General features: G+C 44.1%; 1 protein-coding gene across 2 annotated transcripts in view; it reads left to right on the top strand.

The window, feature by feature from the left end:
• Positions 1-19,520, top strand: part of PIGQ (phosphatidylinositol glycan anchor biosynthesis class Q) — a 37,729-nt gene that overhangs the window by 432 nt on the left and 17,777 nt on the right. For both annotated transcript variants that reach the window (XM_049791218.1, XM_049791217.1), the window contains exons 2-6: positions 3,964-4,664; positions 9,747-9,878; positions 11,085-11,205; positions 16,686-16,812; positions 17,836-17,989. In XM_049791218.1, the coding sequence (XP_049647175.1) occupies positions 3,991-4,664; positions 9,747-9,878; positions 11,085-11,205; positions 16,686-16,812; positions 17,836-17,989 (1,208 nt within the window). In that variant the 5' untranslated portion in view covers positions 3,964-3,990. The remainder of the gene's footprint in view (positions 1-3,963; positions 4,665-9,746; positions 9,879-11,084; positions 11,206-16,685; positions 16,813-17,835; positions 17,990-19,520) is intronic.

Raw genomic sequence — 19,520 nt, 5'->3', positions numbered from 1 at the left:
GTCAGCCCTTACCGGCTGCTTCAGCCCGGGGGATAGCCTGGGCTGCGGGCGGCAGCGCGGGGTCCCGTAGGCGTTGTAGGAGCGGCCCGAGGGCCGGTGATTAAATCTGCCTTAGACCAGAACGAGAGGTGGCGGGGAGGAGGTATTTCGTTGCTGGTGTCTCTCAGCCTACCCGTGCCTTAAGATCACATTTTAAAAAACGCAAAAAAAAGCTGGGTGAGCAAGAGGTCGGTGGGCTTTGCGGGGAGACAGCCCTGGGACAAGCCGTGGCCAGTTTGTCGGTGCTTTCTCTGTCTCCTGGCCTGGTGGCCGTGGAAAGACCTCGGGATGCTCAGGTGTGGGTGTGCCAAGGGGTCGGCACCCCTTGGCAGGGCAGGTGGTAACGGGGCAGCCTGCGCGGTGAGACCAGGGCCGCATCCCGCTCTTCGCCTTCGCTTTTCTGGCTAAAATTCTGGAATGAATCAGCCCTGGGGTACTTTCTTCATTTGTTGGTTGCGCTAATGCGTTTTAGGTGGTGTCCGCTGTTGGTTTTGCTGCGCCCGAGATTGTTGCATTGATGATCTGTGGGATCTTGGGGAAAAGCTGGGGGTTTCCAACAGAAATGGGCAGATCTGGAAGACTTTAGGCACTTTATGAGCAGGGACTAAGCAGATTGGTAGGCTATTTCTGTTAAAATTACCAGCAGTGAAACAGTTGGCCGTGGTGACATTTAGAATGTCAACTTTGGATTTCAAACAGTCTATTGAAATGAATAAGGTAGGATGCAGGACCAGTAGTGGATTTGGGAATACAAGCCCTGCTGCCTGAGCTCCCAGGCTGGCTCCCTGGTTACTACCGTATGCTGTATTAACATATGAATAGTTGATCGGCTGGTTTTCAACTGTTGAGATATTTTGCACAGCCTGAAAATTGTATCAGTCTTCTCTGCCGTATCTGCAGCAGCCAAAGGACAGATGGTGTGCTTAGGTATTACTTAACCTGAGCTATAGCCAAAGTAGTTAGCTGCATAAAACTAAGTTAATTTAAAAGGTTGAGGAAGGTGTGAGAGGAAAAACTTACAAACTAGAGAAGATAAGAATGAGAAGTGTTTCTTCTCTGTAAGAATTTTTCCCAGATGACTGTGGCTATCTTTAAAAAAAAAAATCTTAGTGGAAAATAAATGTTTTAATTAGGAATCAGTTGATAATTCTTCTCCAAAATGTCCAATGGATGGACAAACCTTTAAGAAGGACAGCCATGCAGAGGCACTGGAGGTCTCTTGTAACGATACTCTCAAACAACAGTGACATCTCTTGAGGAAAAAGAATAATAAAAAAATCAACTTTAAAAAGTTATCTGTTCAATATTACTGGTGGTAGCTTTGATAATTAAAAAAGAAATACTGAAAAAAACCTTTCAAGTACTTATTTTCTTCATTTTTCTCTGGTTTCTTTAAAATATCAATGTCAATTTCAGTTTGTAGAGTATTCAGTTATTGCTAAACTTCACTTCTAAAGTTTTGGTATTGTGATACAGCTAGAATGTTATCTCTAGCTAAATTTATATTATTTTAAATAATTTCCGAGCATATGCACGAATGTACAATCCCCATGTGTTCAATCTGTTATTTACCTTTCAGAGCCCCTATATTTACATGATTTGTTTCCTTTTTTCCTGGGAATATGTCAATGGGTCTTAGGGGAAAAGAATGAAAATCCTTTTTCAAACCTAAAGCTAAATCATGAAGCAGATTTCTTCTCACCTGATAATGTTTCTTTAACAACCTGAGTTAGGCAAGGAGGTAGGAGAGGCAGTGAAGGGAAGACTATTTTGGCCAGTATCCTTGGACAAACTGCAGTCTTTCTAAGAGAAAGAAAGCAAAAAGTAGGGGACCGGTTTTATTTCAAACTTTTTTAAAGACCAACCTAATTAATTGTGTCTGTTAGCTGATTTTCCCCAAAGTTTCCTATTTGTGTCAGGAGCAACTCTTCTAGATGGGATGTCTGTGCTTTGATGTCTATGTGGTCTTCCAGAAAGAAAACACAAAAAAATACCTGAGTCTTAGCTATTTCAATAGAATTGAAAAATAAGCTTGGATGCCTTGTTTTTCAGTCCATTTGTGTCTAGTAGTCATTAAACTTTGTCTGGTGAAAGATAACGTTTTTCAGTTGTACTGTAAGTCTTTGGTCTTTCCCACACCTGGTGTCCTGCACCCTTACAGTCTTGGGGTGTCACATCTGCCATTTTTCTACCCTTCCTTTGATATATCATTCTGCTTCCCTTCCCCTTCTGCTGGAGGCTTGCAGTCCTTTGGAAAAACACATATTATTTGAGGTTCTTCTGAACCTCTGAACCTCTCTCTCTGAGATTCTGCTTCCTCACAGACTCTACGTCTCTGAGGTTATCCCTCTGGTTAAAGACGGGGAGATGGAAGTCCCTCTGTGGCCTCCAAATCTTGCCGTGGGCTGGAGAGTCTGTGGGGCAGCAAGGAATGATGCTTGGTGCCTTCAGCACCTGCAAATACTCACTGCTTTCAGCAGCATGATGCGAACAAAGTCCCTTACGAGCACCCTTATGCCTGTTTGAGGGGAAGTCTTGGGGTGTGCTTTGGAGCTTTGCAGTAAAAAGGAAAATTCAGTTGCAGGAAAAAAACCTACACTATTCCTTGCAAATGCAGCAGCTGTGGTGCTTTTCCCATCAGAGGAGCGAGCTGTGCACCAAGGAAACTTCACCTTGCTGCCTCGAGGGGCTGACAAGTCATCCATGAGCAGACATTTCCTACTGCTGTACTTGGCAGGGCTGTGGGACTGGGAGTAGGTTAATCACTCGCCTTTGCTGCTTCCCCATGGCCTCCTCCTTGCCGTAGCAAATTGCCAGGTGCTGAGATTTACTAGATCAATTGTATTGTATTAAAAAGAGAGAAAACAAAACCACCGGGGACCTTCACGTTGCGCATCCTCTCTACGTGTTATAAATACACTCTGTGTTCCTCTTTCCGATTGACTGGGTCCCTCGCAGAGGAGCCAGCCTCGGGGGCCTGCAGAGTTTTCACATCTCTAACAAAGCACTGAAGGACGGGAAAGGACAACGGGCGCCGGATGCCGACTGTTCTGCGCCAGCGCCCTCCTTACTGCAATTATATTTCTGTTAGAAACCTCCACCTTATTTAAAGAGACATTGTCAACTGCCTCAAAGCTCCTTTTTGTAAAAGTCTTACAAAGCCATTGAGATGTTTGCTTAATGACGTGAAGAAAAATATTGTAGCTAAAGAACACTGATAAAGCAGAGATGCTTCTCCTTTTTTAGGATCTTGTATCTAATGAATTAAAACTACTACGTAAACTTCAATTTGTTAATCCCTATAGTCCCTTTTGACAAAATCATCATCTCTGTTTCCAGATGAGGGGAGTGAGACAAGAAAAGATGAGTGATCTGACCAAGGTTTTTCAGTGAGGTTGTTGCAGAGCACAGCCTGGCGCTCCTAGACGGTAAAGGAGGCTCTGAAATTATCTGGCTTTATAGCATAAGCCACTATTTGATTGTCGGTAATAGAAGGAAATTCCCCAGATGCATCACGGTCTGCTATGATGTAGTCCCTTCTCTAGGAAGTGCTCAAGCGCATCCAGTATCAGATCCAAGATCTGAGGCTGGATGGATTCCTGATCTTAGCCAGTCTGATGGGTTGTGCTTATCGCTGCAGTATCATGAAAGACTGCTCCAGGACTGGGAAAAGGGCTTTGCTGAGAAACTCATGACCCCTCAATTTAAAGACTGCAGATTCTTGGGAACCTCCTAAATACTCCTCTGATTTGAGATCCCTGTTGGCTGTCACTAATGTCATTATCTGGTTTCAGTGCAGAGGCGAATGGTTGAACTTAGTGTTTTAAAACTTGACTGGGCGTCCTCCCCAGTGGCTTTGGTCCGTTCAAATTTTCCTTGCATTTCATTGCCGTTCTCAAGTTTTATTTCTGTGTTTATTGGCAGGTGTACCGTTCTTCCAGGATCACTGCCATGGTACTTAAGGTCTTCTTTCCGTCTTGCTGCTCTTCAGCAGAAAGTGGCATTCTGATCGGGCGCTGGATCTCCGAACAGAGCTCTGCTGTTATTCTTGCTGTGGTCCATTTCCCTTTTATTCCTGTCCAGGTGAAGCAGTATCTCAGTGAAGTCCAACGCGTGACTAAAGTCAGTGTTTCGGTGCTTGGCTCATGGAGCAACAGCAAACAAGAGAAAGAAGAGAGTCTGAGTGAGTTCTTGGAAGACCTTGGGACAATATTTTCCCATGAGCCATGGATTCAGATAAGCAAAGAGGGAGACAGCAAATTCTGGAGCTGTTCTACCCTTCAGAAACAGTCCAACAACCCTAAGGAGGAAGAAATCATCTTAGTATACTATGACCAGCGCAAAGTCATGCTTTCCCATCTACATCCCCCTTTGGCCACAGCTACCTCCACTGACCACAAGGCAGATGATGCTTCAAAGCTCTCTGCCGTCTTTGACACAGTTGCAAAGAGTAAGATACTGTTCATGACGGATCGATACGATGATGGGCCCATCAAGCTGACCCACTGGCAGTCAGATGGCGTTGAAGCCAGTATCATCGTGGAGTTGATGAAGCAGGCCTCTGTGCCTGCGTGCATGCTGCTGACTTTCCTGCTTTCACTTATCTCTGGGATCTGCAGGAGCAGGTATGTAATGCGACATCGGCCAGCTTACGTTTTGCGTGGAAATATAATTCACGTTTAGGCATTTGCAGGGTTCCTGCTCAACCCCAGTGAGAAATACAGTTGATACAAAATCATTCTGTTGGAAACAGGCTGCCACAGAGCTGCTGTTAAACTTTTGGGAGCTCCGTTGAAAACACAAGGCTAAAGGCTTAATGCTCCTTAATGGCTTGATAGCTGGGACTCACTACTCCAAGTTTGCTATGAGTCCCTCCGTGGCTGTGAAACATCAGCAAATACTGTGTCTAAATCCATAGTCTCTCTAACAGATGGTGGTGCTGCAACCTTGGCACCTTATAGTAGGTTACAGGGAATGCTGGTCAACATGAATCCTTGGTGAAATCCTGTTGTCGCAACCATGAAACTGAATAGGATGCTTCAAATGTAATGTGTGGCAAGTGCTTGCACTAAAGAGTGATTCTGAACAGATTGGAAGGGGAGAAGCTTCTGCATATAAAGCTTAATAACACATCTGGTCAGCCTGCCTAGAGAGGTTGTGCCAGAGAAGGGAGTGGAGTTCAGATTCCAAGCTGCAAGGGGACACTTTAATTGATGAAATCTGGATAACAGCTACTAATGTCTTCATGGATAAATCTTCTCAAGTACAGCCTAAAGGTATGGGGAATGCAGTCTTTAAACAGGTTTCCAGTTGTAAGAAACTGTCATAAAATTACAGTGGAACTCTTCATATGCAAAGGTTTTCTGAACAGTTGGGTTATGCATTTTGGTACACAAAGGGAAAACTGTCTGGTTTTGGACTGCTCTATTGGAACGGATTTAGAGTCAAACAGAAACCTGATATAATCAGGAACCACTGGTTCCTGGGACTGCTCTGTAGACACTGACTATGTGTTAAAGTTGTTAATGGTAACTAAGTTAATGGTTGTTAATGATAACTAAGTCAGAACTTTGTGGTTGGGTAGAATATTGGGTGTCAGCTCTGAAGGTCCTTTTTCTGGCTGTCCGTGGACTGTATGTGACTACCAACAAACAGGATGATCCTTTTCTGCATAGGCACGTGGTCTCAAGGTCAGACTTGCCCATCTTGATCAGGGCTAGGACTCAGACCAGGCTTAGAGTCAAGTTAAGCCCAAGTCTCACTTGTTTCCAGAAGTCTAAGCATAACTTGGGAGCTTGAGCTCAGTCTAGCAGGTTGGGCACAGATAGCTGCTACCCAGTGTATCTGGAGCTATTCTGATTTCAGCTTTTCCTAGGCCCAATACAGACATTTTGAGCCAGAGCAGCAGCCAGACTAGCAGCCAGCTGTACATACCAGCAGGCACAACGCAAGGCTTGCTGTGTGTAAACCTAGGTTGAACTTGTTCTCAACCTTGGGAGGTAGCTACAGGTTTCTTTCTGCTTTGTTTTATTCACCCATAGTATCAGCATTATATTTACTTATCTTACGGATGTTTTAAAACATCAGTCTTGGAGAACAGAGATTAGTACCTGGCTTTATAACAAACCTCCTGCTTGACCTTCTCAGTCATTTAATGAAATTTGGTTCAATTTAGCACGTGATGTGTGGTACAACCTCCTTTGTGCCAAAATACACAAGGCAGAGAGGGTTCAAGATGTCGTGTGCAGGTGTCCTTCCAGTCCCCTCCTCCGTGTGCTGGGACAGGACATCCTATAAAATAAGATCTACCAGGTTTTTGCTCTTCCTGGTCACAGGGCTTGCTTTCCCAGATTTTTTTGTGATGTTAAGGGGTAACATCATTGACAAGCTAAAGAAAGAGGTCAGTGATGTCACCTCAGGCTGCGGAGGCTTGGGGCTTTTTTGGATATGCCACTGTTGTGCATCTGCACCAGGGAAGCAGGGCAGCAGCATTAGAAATCTCCAAGTGAGCACTGACATCCATCCAAGCTCACCGAGTGCTCTCAAGTCCTGTACATCTCAAATTAAGGCATTTCTTCAGCACCACCTTGTGCTATGGGGTGGCTATTGCAATTCTCTCTTCGGAGGGACATGTGTGCAGGATTTCCATTACCACCAAAGGTGTCTAGTGGGCTGTTGGGGACATCAGGATGATTTGGTATTGAGGCAATAAACTCTGTGTGCTCTTTGTAAAAAGAAGTCCGTTTACAAACACCATGACCTCTGATTCCTCATCCAGAAGGGAGGCACTGTTCCTGTAGTTTTGAGCAAGAAGACAGCTGGGGGTTCTCGTTCATGGAGATTTAATATTTGCTTGTGATTCAGAAAGATTGCTTTTCATCTGATATCTGAAAAATCCACTTTCACTCTTGGAAAAAAATTTGAGTTGGAAAATCGAGATTTACTTGTGCAGGCTATGTTAATTTATTGCTAAAATTCCTTATATTTGGAAATACCCTAAAGATCTCGTGCTGCTTAAATAATGCAATGACACAACATCACTGGGTTTTTGTTTGTTTGTTTTATTTGGTTGGTTTCCATTGCACTTCTGATAATCACTCTGTATACTGTGTGGTAAACAAGTAGGAGCATTTATGGCAATGCATAGTCGATATGCATAGGGGTAGGAGACCACGCAAGAAATATTTTTGGCTTTCTTCCTCAGTACTCCTGGAGATGAGAGTTATGGTAGCACATCTTGCAACTATTGAGCTTTTTGCAGTATGTTTGTATTTTGATTTAAATAAGTATGTAAATACTTATTTATGTAAATAAGTATATACTTTCCAAAGAAAGTACGTAAATGGAATACAGGTTGTCCTCTTGATGTTAAGTGAAAAGAAGAGAGAGTCAGTCGTAGTACAGACAAGCACAGACCTCTGACATGTCTTTTGGACCCATCCAGTTCAATCAAGGAGATGCATTTACCCGTTGCAGGCTGTAGTGGGTGCACGCTGGGTGCTCCTGGGGATGAAGCTGCTTTGGAAATAATTCTCGCTTGTGCAAGACATTCCTCAGGCAGAAGAGAGCAGCAGCCTTTCCTTTCCTTTGACCAGGGGTGGTCTGGTCGGTGGGTGACCCACAAGCTAGCTGCATCTAGCTTGGGGAGTTGTGGAGCGGCAATGGATGGTAGGAGACACATGTTGCTGGGAGAGGATGGGGAGACTGTCAGCCCAGTGAGTGTTCAGCACAGGGCCCCAGAGCCGTTGCTTTCTACTTGAACTGAGATGGTCTGGCAGCTGTTGGTTTGACCAGTAATTTTTCACCTTCAGTCATCTCTACATATGGTAGCTCTACCACACAGGCAGAGCATTTCTCCTTCCCTCTTCTTTGCATTTCAAGTGCAATGTTTTGCTCTAGCAAAGGTTTGCCACACCGGAATTTGTAACCACTGGGCTAGGATATAATTGGAAGAGAAAACTCGTCTGCGCTTGTGCCTCGGTGAATCTGCGAACCCAGGTCTTTGAGATAAGCGGCCAGTGCAGTCCCCCCATGTCTCCCTCCCCTGCATGGTGCTTGTTCCTCCACCACTTTAGATATTACCGCCTGACAAGTCAGCTGAAGAACAGTGCATTCATTTATCTCTAAGGTGGGAGGCTGTAATGAAGAGCTGAGTAACTTGGAGGCCTCAAATTAAGAAGAGTGATTCACAGTACACTGCGTGTATTTCAAACCCAATGTGTCTGAAATTTGAATGGGGAGGGGGAAGGGGAGACTTCAGCACTCTGGTTTTTTAAGCTGACAAACCTTGCACGAAGGATGGTTGAAAGGGCTCAGGATGATGTGGGGAGGAAGGAAATAGCAACCATAGCGAACCAAGCAGGATTTTGAATCAGCCATACCTTTGCAATTTGTGTAAAATGTATAAATAGCAGCCGGAGCCCCAGTCTGCCCATCCTGCGTTTTGTCCTGACCAGTCCTGAAGGCACTCTGCTGCTGGCTGACAGGCTGAAGTCCTCCAGATGAAATCTGGGGAAGGCATGCACACATTGCAGGGACGTCTGCAGGCCACGGTCACTAATGATCCAAACAGCTGTACAATTTCAAAAGCTAAGCAGGATACCGGGAATAATTTTAGCATTTGGAATGAATGTAAACTGAAGGAATATGCCAAAGCAGTAAAGAAAGAGTAGGTGAAGGAAGTGACTAAAAGTGAACATAGATTCCTGGACCTTTAATGAGAAACAGTAAACCACTGTGAAAATAGTGAAACAACCATTGTTTACAGGAAAGAAGTGATCCAAATTATGTCCACATCAGAATTTATTCCCTACAACAAACACGGTGCTTTGTGTTGCTGTACCGCTACTGTGCATTCTTTGACCAGCCTGCATCCAGTGGTATCATTTTAGACTACCCAAATCACCATCGTTCCTTTCTTGATAGGTTGTGTGGTAATACAAGTAACTCCCCAAAATAATTGAGCATCATTTAGTACTTTTCTTCTGAGTCATAAAGAAAGAACCGTGTGAATATTTCCTCCCCTACAAGCCTAATGTGGATGTTAACTTTGAAACCTAATTAAATGCTAAATGTTGTGTTATCAACATAATGCTGGTCACCCTTGGCAAGGTAGTGGAGAGAAGATAGACATGAAGATCCTGAGAAAGGAATTTGGAATTAATAAAAAAAAGAAAAGGATCAAGTGGAAGGAAAAGAAAAGAGGGGAAAAGGGACAGAAACTGCAGGGAGAACACAGCTGTTTGTAACACCAAGCTCACACTAGACAGAGACTTGCGATTGGAGATACTGGGATTTGTGAAGCAGTTGCACCGTATTGTGTTGTTGCACTCTACACACAACTGCCTTGACTTCAGTCTCCTGGAGACTGAGAGCAGTGTACAAGCCCAGTGATGTATCCCAAAGCACAGGATGGAATTGGGGTTGTCTTCTGGCTTCCTTGGAAGAGCGAGGCATGTGCTTTTACAGAATGGAAATGAGCGGTTGGGTTGTCTGCTTTACACGTCTTAGTCTGGAAAAGCTGCCTTAATTCTGTTACTCTTTAAGAGAGTAGTTAACATCTAATATTCTTTAATCATAATATGTTGACACCATCCCTGGTTGCACAACCTTAACTTTACACTGAATGTTTTGCATGGAGTTTGTATGCTGGACAGCCTGCTATATGGCAAAAAATAAAAGGGGACATTCCCATGGTGTTTCTGCAGGGTGCTGAAGTTTTGGCCTTTGTCTTTCTTATGGAGCAAGCTCTCAACTTGTGAGCAGCTGGGACATCGCCTGCAGCACCTCCAGGTCATCAGCAGCAACAAGAAGGCTCAAAACCAGACTCAACTAATGAGGTATAGAGTACACATAAAGTCATGCATGTCTGGCCCTGTCTCTGGGGAACCCAAACCATGGATCCCATGCCCACACAGCACTACGGAGTCCTCACTGCACCATGTCACATTGCCTTCCTTGCTCTACTCCCTGCTAGTTTACAGATCTTTACTCTGCACTCTGTTTATATTAGTTATGCTTTTTGTCATATATATGCCTTTTTCCCTAGCCTGGGAAAGGCGACTGGGATGTTGCCCACAGAAAGATTGTACTGCACTCATATGTGTAGTGCTTTGCTATCACTACTCCCACAAGCTCATTGCTTTCACATATGCCGCTGTTAACCAAAAACTGCAATCAGTATTCAGTGGCACTTTCCATAAGAGCAGAAAGGTTTAAATGTTCCCCTCTTTCACCCACTCTTTTGGGGAATCTTTCTTGCAGTAACTCCAGACCAGAGACTCCAACAGCCCTAACAAAGTCACTGTAACAGAAAAAGTAAACACGCAGCGCAGGGAGTGGAACAGGGAGAGGCAGAGATCCGAGACAGATATTGAATGCCCTACAGCCATTACACAGTGAGTCTTGTTCTGTGTGGTTCTCTGATCCTGCAGTAATAGACTCCCAGGGAACCCTTAAAATAGATTAGCAGATTTGAAGGCCAAAAGTAACTGCGATTGTTAATCTGATTTCCCGAATAACTCACGTCATGGAATTTCATTCAGAAACTCTAGCAGCGAAGAGGCAGTTCAGCAGCCCTTTTGGGTATGTTTATGTACCCAGAAACACTATTTATTACATTGACTAGTGGTTCAACTAAAGTATACCTCTTGGAAAGCTATCTGATCTTGACGTGGATACTCCAGGTGCTGGTGCCCTTAGTATTGGTGAATCCCCCCTGAGTGTGTGTGTGTGTGTGTGTATACACACACACACACACACTTTGTCTAGCATTCCTCTTTGTAGCTTCAATCCCGCTCTTCACTCCCCTTACTAAAAAAGGTTTTGTGGTGTGGCAGGCTCCAAGTGGCTCTGTGTCTGGCCACAGAAGTAGCAGCACACCAGTGAAAGTCAAAAGATCTCTACACTGTGCCTCTTCAGTAAATTGTCCTGGTGTCCCTCGGACATTAAAGATGCTATGTAAGTGAAGCCGACAGTTGTCATTGAAACATTAAACACTGTCCTTCCATTTTCTCTAACACTGTTTCTCTTTATCCTGCATGCAGGAAAGCCAACATCTTTGTCTCTCTGCTGATTGATGTGGCTCTGGGGATACTGCTGATGTCCTGGCTGTACAGAAAGAACCGAATTGGTCACCTTGCTGACACTCTTATCCCTGTGGCTGATGTAAGTCTGGCCAAAGCTGTTTCTCTTTCACCTGCTGTGGGTACTGACCAGCTCTTGATGCCTGGGGTAGTTGTAAGGAGGCAGTGCCTTACGCGCAAGGATTTCAGAGAGAGTCCTGTCTGAAGTCATGCAAATTAGGTCTCCTCAAGAACAGTGAAATCTTCAAATCAAGCCTGCTGGGACTGCTCAAAAGGAACACAGCTCTGCTTTGCGTGTGCAGTGAATAGTAATTAGATATTTACCGGAGGGCTGTTCCAGCTCCTAAAGTAACAGTTATGGCTTGGACAGAGCTCTGCAGCTGCAGGTTGAGTGGTTATCAAGCCAGAATACTTTTATTCTGGAGTCGACGGGAAGTATCCTCAAGTTGTTGCTAAACGGGGTGTTTGGAGGGGAAAAAAATAAAAAAGCTGTAACCTGGGTTTAATCTGATAAACTGCTGAAAAGTCAAACTTGATAAGCAGTGCAGCTGTGCTTGTGGAGGGGAATTTCATGGGGAAATCCAAAGGCATTAGGTGGTCAGGATACAAACACCTGAAATCCTGTCTAAGAGCTCTGGTGTACAGATGGTAAGCTAGGAAAACTTGCTGTGTCCTGTGATTTTTCTCAAACATAACTCCTCTTGCCCACTAAGATTCCTTGGCATCAGCATAAATTCATGAAGAACAAGTATGACTCATACTATCCTGCTTTTCTGGTGGTTCATTTTAGGTGCAGTACTCCAATATATCTGTTTAGTGGCAGAAAGGAACATATAATGTACTTCAGAGGCTGGAGACCAGACCAGTAATCTGAAGTTAGCTCTGTTGTAAGAGCTTCTGTGTCTTGGGAACAGACGTGCGGCCAATGTTGAGCACTGTCATGCAGCTGTACAGCCTAATCCTTTCTCTGCCCACTTTCCTTTCGTTTCTGGGAGGGAAGGTGGACCTTTCCACTGGTTTCTTTCTAGCAGATGGAGAACATCCTCTTGGTTCTTTCTCCAGCTTCTTGGTTGGGAGGAATTTTATTCTGATTAGAGAATTCCAGCAGCAATTTATTTTTCCTACTTATGCTGTCTTTCTTTGGAAGAGCTCACATTTCCCTTGATGATGATCTGCTTGGTCCGTGTCTAACCTTTTAACTGTTACAAGCCATAGGTCTCTGATCTTGTATGTGCTGTGCTTTCAGAAAGTGTGTATGGATTGTCCAGCATAGCTGTGGATTGTGACTATTGCCATTTTTGTTATCTTTCATAGTCAAACTTCTAAGGAAGGATTGCTGCAGACACTATTCAGCAGCAGTGGTGGGGTAGAAAGGACCACAATTCTTGCAATACACTTGCTCTTGTATTTGAGCTATACACTAAAAATATTTTTCTAAGTCTTATTCCTAAGTCTTTTCCCTTACAGATATTTCAGCTGGAGAAGTTTAAGTTCACTAGAGCTCTCCCTGTGGGATTACTCTTAGGTGTCCAGCTCTCAGAAATCTGATTTCTTAACAAGTCTGCAAGGAAGTGGCTTCTGGCTGCGCTCCTGTTTGCACAGGTGGCTCCAGGAGGGGTTCCATCTGTCCAGTGTCTTTGGCAGATGGATGCTCTCTGTGCTCAAGGTGTATCCAATCCCAGCACCTGTCCTGGATAGGCTTGCTTGTGAGAGTTGCTTGTTCATTCCTCTTTCAGTAATTTAGCTCAGCTGTCACTCAGCTTAGGCATCATAGTGTCAGTTATTTTCACCATGTCTCCTACATGTGCAGACTTTATTACCTCGCTATCAGCAAGAGCTGTTTACTTACTTTCCTGGAAGTGCTAACTCCTCCTTGCGTGGGTGGCCTGGTAGTCAGTCAGTGCTTTCTTCTCTGCTTCTCCAGCCTTATCACTTCAGGCCACTTACGACTCTTCTTACTTTCCAGCCTTAGTTTCTTCTTTCAAGCATATTAGATTGTGGACATAAAAATCATTTGGAGTCCTTTTTCTGCCTTCGGTGGGCATTGATTTATATGCATTATGTGCAGGCCTTAAAAAATGCAGATCTGAGTAATCCCAAAATATACCAATGACTTCAGCATGTGGTGTGCAAGCCAGCACTACTTCTTTTCCAGTATGACAGCAAAATCTCCCCTTAGCCATTCAGCAGTAGGTTTCCTCTTTGCTGCTGAGTGTCCATCTGGTACACATTATTCCCATCACTTGGGCTTTCTCAAGTGCTTATGTGTTGCCAAGTTCAGTAACGCAAACTTTCCCATATGCAGAATGAGTTACTTTTCCTTCCCTAATGCTCCTTGCTATTCTGCTTTTGATATATCAGAAATGCCCCAGATGTGATGATGGCATTGACCTTACATCTCTGTATCTGTTAGTAAATAGAACATTATATATATTACAATGTTTATTATATATTATAAGGTTATATACATAACCTTATTTTAACTTTATTGATTTGATTGATTTTAATATTGACAAACTAACCTTATATAACATATAACCTTATTGGTTTGATTGATTGATTTTAATATTGACAAAATGGTAGCTGGGTGGGGACTGGATACAGTGTTCATTTTTTTTCCGAGCAAACATCTCTCTGGAAGGGAGCAGATGCAGGCAGGTTATTTTGGCTCTCGACAACTGCCAGGGTCACAAGCTCAGCCTGCTGATGTGAGGATGAAACCGTATTCCCTAGCCATCATTCGTCATCCCCTGATATAATGGTTCTCAAATCAGCACTTAGCTAGCAATTGTTGATGATGCACAAGACAGCATTGACTGCAGCTCCCACTTTCACAGCTTGATGAGCTGCGCTGTGCTGACTGTAATAACAAGTTGCTTTTGTCAGTAAATGAGGCAGATGTGATTCAGAGACACCTAGGGAGTAACTGGCGACTAGCTGTATGCAATATGAAGGGCTGATTTTTGGAGCAGACTTTCAAATCCAAGAATGGAAAATGTGAATAATCTTCTCCCTGTAGGTGCCCTCACAACTCCTACCCTCCTCCTTCCCTCGATCCCACCAGGCTTCCTAATGGTTGTTCTTGTTTTTGCCTTCCACGAGACAGCCTTCTTTCAAAAATACCCAACTCAAAGTGCTACATTTGTCTGGTTTGAAAAAAACCTGCTTATAAACCATCTTGGGGGTTGTGGGGGGGGTTGTTTGTTTGTTTTTTGCTCCTTCACCTCTTTCATCTTTGCTGCTGTCTCTTTTTCTTAAGCTGTAATCTCTTTGAAACAGTTAAATATTTATGATAGATCGTGCCTCCAAAAATGTTACTGGGGTTTAGAGATAACTGGATGTAAGTTCCTATTCAGTCATGTTCTGCTAATCCATAAACAAAGCAAGCGGAGAGGACACTTCCTGAAAAATATTCTTAGATGTTAATTTGTAAAATAGTATAACTTGGAGCTCCAAATGCCTGCAACAGATGCAGGGCAGGTGTGTCTAGTAGGGAGTGCTTTGGCTTTCCTTGCTCCGACTTGCACTAGATGCTCCGCTCAGGAAGTTTGCACTGTGCTTCCCGGTGCCCACCTGCAGTGTGCTGTGTGTCCTTCTCAATCAATGTCACATCACTGTTAGATCCTCTGCATATGGAGACTAGAAAGAAGACCATGACAGTAAAGACAATATTTCCACGGTGTTCTCATCTAAACTGTATTACCTTTAGTCTCCAGTTTGGTAATGTCCCTACTACACCTCTTTACGAAACACTTCCGATTCAGTGTATCTTATTTATTAATACTGGCCACATTCAGTATTCGTGACTACAACAGGAGAATTGGACTCCCAGTCACCTTTTCTGATTCTACATGCTGTTGATCAGTCCTAAAATATCTGGCTGGAAAACAACCTGCAAGGTTATGCCTTAGGATTATGTTTTGAAATGCCTTGCCCAGCTAAATAACAGCAAGCTAGGGCACCTTCCCAGAGCTATGTGCCTCTGTCAGAACTTAGTAGCACCTCTGAGACTGGCAGCCTCCAGAAGTATTCAGTGCTGAAAAACAGCCTTGCTGAAGGACTGCTTTCAAACATTTAAATATTTCATTAAAACCACCAAATGCTTTTTCCAAGTTACCAGTCCAACACTTTAATTATTAAAACCAGTCTATTTATAAAGCAGCTAACACTTCTCAGCCACAGAGGTAAGATCCATGGGTTCAAATCAGTTCTGACTTGCAGTGAGACAGAGGGAAAATGAATGAAATAAAAAGGCAATCCTTTTGGGCAAGTTGAAGATGGACCCCTTAATTTTGCCACCACACTAAAAGTAAATGTTTACAAACTCATTTTGCAAGGATCCTGTTGGTTAATAAATAAAATGGAATCATTCCTTGGAAATAATTTCCCCTTAGGGAAATTATCCGTATGAATGATGGGGAAAGTAGGCTACAGTGCATCAGCTTCAGTTAGCTTGTCTTGATTCTTCTACACGTGCACAATTTGCAGTGCAATTCACTTGCGTGAACTTGACTGTAAGTAGAATTTTCAGAGGTAGAAGGTTTTTACTCACAACCTCTGTTCATGCGGGACAGTGTGAGAGGTTATTTCTTCTGGGTATGTTCCTGAACTGTTTGCTGGAAGTTACCACTCTCAATTCACAGCCTGGTAAATGGACTTCACCGCTGGTTTCAGCTTAGGTGAGTAGGCCAGGTTCAAACTACCAGGGAGCAGAGCCACCCCATCTTCTGCCCTGTCGACTGCAAGGGGGACCTCCACCAGAGTAGTGGGGGGGAGAGAGAAAATCAGTAAACAACATCAGCCTGGGATTAAATCACCAGAAGTTGTCAGTCAAAGCCCTCAGTGATTTGGGGATGACCTCCATTAGGCTTTTTTCTCAATGATTGAGAGGGCTTTTTTACTGGTTTGCCATGGGTATCTCGTCATGGAGCCTGCAGAGAGACACGATAGTGGTAGGCAAGATCAGTGCTGTACTGCATGGTTAATCTTGCCTAGTACACCACAGAGTATCAAGAAAGTTTGTTTATGTATGAAACACATTTATATAATTGTGTTTTCTACCCCACTTTAAACATGTACAGATTATTTGTTTGTAAAAATTCACTTTTTTTGTCTGTGAGTGCGCTGCCCTTTTAAAATTCTGACAGCCTTCCCCGTGGTTAAATTACTTGCTCAGTTCTGGCATTTCAGTTGACTGTCCAAAGAAGTCGATTTGGGCACCAGCATTTGCCACCTATTTCAAGAACTCTCATTACACCAAGAAATATTGTACAAGTCTACAAGAGGTGGTCATAAACAAACACTAGGTTTGTGTTCCCAGCACTGAGAACGTTTAAGCAGTTCAGCTTCCTCTCTGCTGTTATGTTTGGATTCAGTGAAGAGTCAATAAAGGTGCATTTCTGATTTAATTAGTTGTAAAGTAGTCATTTGGATTTTTTTTTCCATTGGTTTGAAGGGTGTGGTAAGAATACTTTTTGGGGGGCAGCACATACAGGTGCACTGGACCTGTTCAGTGTGGTAGAAGTCTTTTATCTCAGGTACCTTGCTTCCATGTGTTTGTAGCACGTAGCCGAAGAGCTCCAGGACCTGCTCCAGTGGCTAATGGGAGCGCCAGCTGGACTGAAAATGAACCGAGCTTTGGACCAAGTTTTGGGCCGCTTCTTCCTTTACCACATCCATCTTTGGATTAGTAAGTGCAATTGTTTTACTTTTCAGCCTCCCTTTTCATCTCTTCCCTCCTGAGTGTTTAATGTTTGCCTAGAGGTGAATAATGAATCAAAATGCACTACTGCAAGTATGAACTTGTCTGTGAGTCTTCCTGCTGTGGGAACTCAAGCCAAAGTTGGATTCCCACACAAGGAAGTCATGCATATTACATAAAGCACTTGTACTGATGCTTTGCAAGAAGTGCAAATCATAATGGAGCTTACTTATTTGGTGCCATTAGCGGTGAGTGTCCAAGGGAAGGCTTTAGGTCTTCTGTAGGCTTTTGTAGTCTTTGCCATGTAAGAGGCAGCTGATAGGATAGGGATGAGAAGTGTGCTCTCAGGATGCAAATGCCAACCCTGTCCTATCACTGATTTCACCTTAGTGCAATTTTATTATTTCAAGTCCCTCCTTGAAATAACACACCCCTGCTATCCTTGATAAGTGTCTTGATGAAGGAGTACAGTTGCGATGGACATGAACTCCTTAGTTATTATACTGATTTACTTTGCTCACCAATCAAGTATGATCTTGTTTCTGTGACTTTGCTCCACTTTAATGATGAAAGAGACTGTATGTCTCCACGCTGTTTTATTTTACAAAAGCCAGCTGGGGTGGCTTTTGTGGGAATAGCAAGAAAAGGGGAATGGCTGCAGTAAAGGTTGATGTGTGCAGTTAAAAATGTAATTAGGAGCCTGGACACAAATCTAGAACAGCATATCACATGTGGAGCAAGGTGACTGCTCTGTTCAAGCTGAGCACATCTTCCCCTTCCTCACAGAGCTGCCACACCTGGACAGAAACCTGTGGGGAAAGAGAGTTTTTGTTGGCCCTCCTAAACAGAAGATGGCATCTAAAGGAACTTTCCAGTTTTACTGGCATGTTTTCATGGCTATGATTTCTGAAGCAATGTTCTAGGGCAGGGGGAATCGGTCAACAGGACTGATTGGGAGTGTCAAGAGGGAGATGTCTCAGTCAAATACTGACATTCTGCAATGTCCATTAGGCTACATTCACCTGATGTCTCCATTCATTGAGATGATCCTCTGGTATGTCGGTCTGTCGGCTTGTCTGGGCCTGACTGTGGCTCTCTGCATCCTCTCCGACATCATTGCACTTCTGACCTTCCACATTTACTGCTTCTATGTCTATGGAGCCAGGTGAGTTGATCTCTCTTGGCTGTGTCTTAGGTATATTTGGAAAGAAGGGCCACTGAACGCTCCAGGCATGTCTTTAATTTGTGGAGCATTCATTCCTGGTGTAGTTCAATTCACAGTTTAGCCAGCAATTAATTTATTGCATTCTTTTATGCATGTAGAAATGATGGCCACAGTAGTACAAGCAACCTATCTTTCAGTTTTCCTGCATTTAAATATTTATTTGTTGTGATAGTGACCTGGAAAAATAAAACTACGTGACAGGCAGAGGACAAGAAAGCAGCTTACTCCACCCCTTGATTCAGCCTTACAGTACTCTTTTCACTTGCACCCTACCCAGTAGTTTTGAGGGGAACTGGAGGAGAGGAGGAGGAAAGGGGAACCCTTGTACTTCTGGTAGCCCCAGAGTCCCTGCCTCTGCCCTGCTTCAGAGGTTCTTGTCTGCATCGTGGAGCACAGATGACAGGTTTGGGGTTACAGCATGGGTGTGACACCATCCTGGTGTCATTGTCTGGACCTACTGGAGGGCCCCATAGCCTGAGAAACGGGCAGAGGCTCTGAGGCAGTGTGTGGGAGCGCATGGGGCTTTGGGGCATGTCCAGGGCATGTCGGGGTTACTATGCAAACAGTGCCCACCGATGTGCTCTGTTCCTGCGCTCCATTAACATGTGCTGCAGCAAGGATTCACACAGGCCACTGGAGAATAGCTGCTCTTGCCAAGGAGATGAGAGACAAGGTAATAAATAAAGGACCTTTGGGCTTATAAAGTACAGAATAGTCATCGTTCCTCTCCAGGCTGTGAGCAGAGGGCTTTACATTGCAAACAACAGAAGAAATAGTAGAACTTTAGTTATGGGTAGTTTAGGGAATAGTTAGAAATACTGAGATATGATTTATCAGTTGGGTCTGTTGTGAGCATAGGGCTTACACCCAAAATCAGTAATGTCAGTAATGAAGAGTCTCTTCCCAACACCTCTCACTACTGGAATTTCTGTTTTGGTCTGTGAGGAGTGGCCTTGGTCCTCCGCATTGCGCAGTGAGCAGAAACAGGACGAGCATTTTCTCAGCTGATTGTTTTTCCCTTGTGAGCTGCAGGGAGCCAGTCTACCCGCCTCGGCTGTTTGTTAGAAGTATAGAGCAGCTATATGTTATCTTGCCACTGGCACCGAACTGCCCTGCTGTGCCGGGTGCCCCCAGTAGAGAGTCAGGAAGGGATAGCAGTCACCCACATCAACACAGCCACCACAACACCTTGCGTTCCTGCAGCAGGCAGAAGAATTTGCTGGTTCAGGTGTTGGTGAAGCCTGAGAACCCCTTCTGAAATAAACCACCCAGTGAAACAAGGGTAGGCATGTGTGTGCAGGCATCCAGCAAAGGTGGGGCAGGTGCTACAGCAGGAACACCCGCTTGGTGTCATGTCAGGGTGTGTGGGGGAGTGTGTGGCCTTAGTCAGAGCCACAGAGCAGGTGTGTACCAGCAACCTGGAGGAGTTGTCCCAGGCACCCTCCTGCCTAGGGATTAGTGCGCTGAGCTG

The sequence above is a fragment of the Accipiter gentilis genome, chromosome 33 (genome assembly GCF_929443795.1).
Source record: "Accipiter gentilis chromosome 33, bAccGen1.1, whole genome shotgun sequence".
NCBI lineage: Eukaryota > Metazoa > Chordata > Aves > Accipitriformes > Accipitridae > Astur > Astur gentilis.
This window is presented reverse-complemented; position numbering and strand designations above follow the sequence as displayed.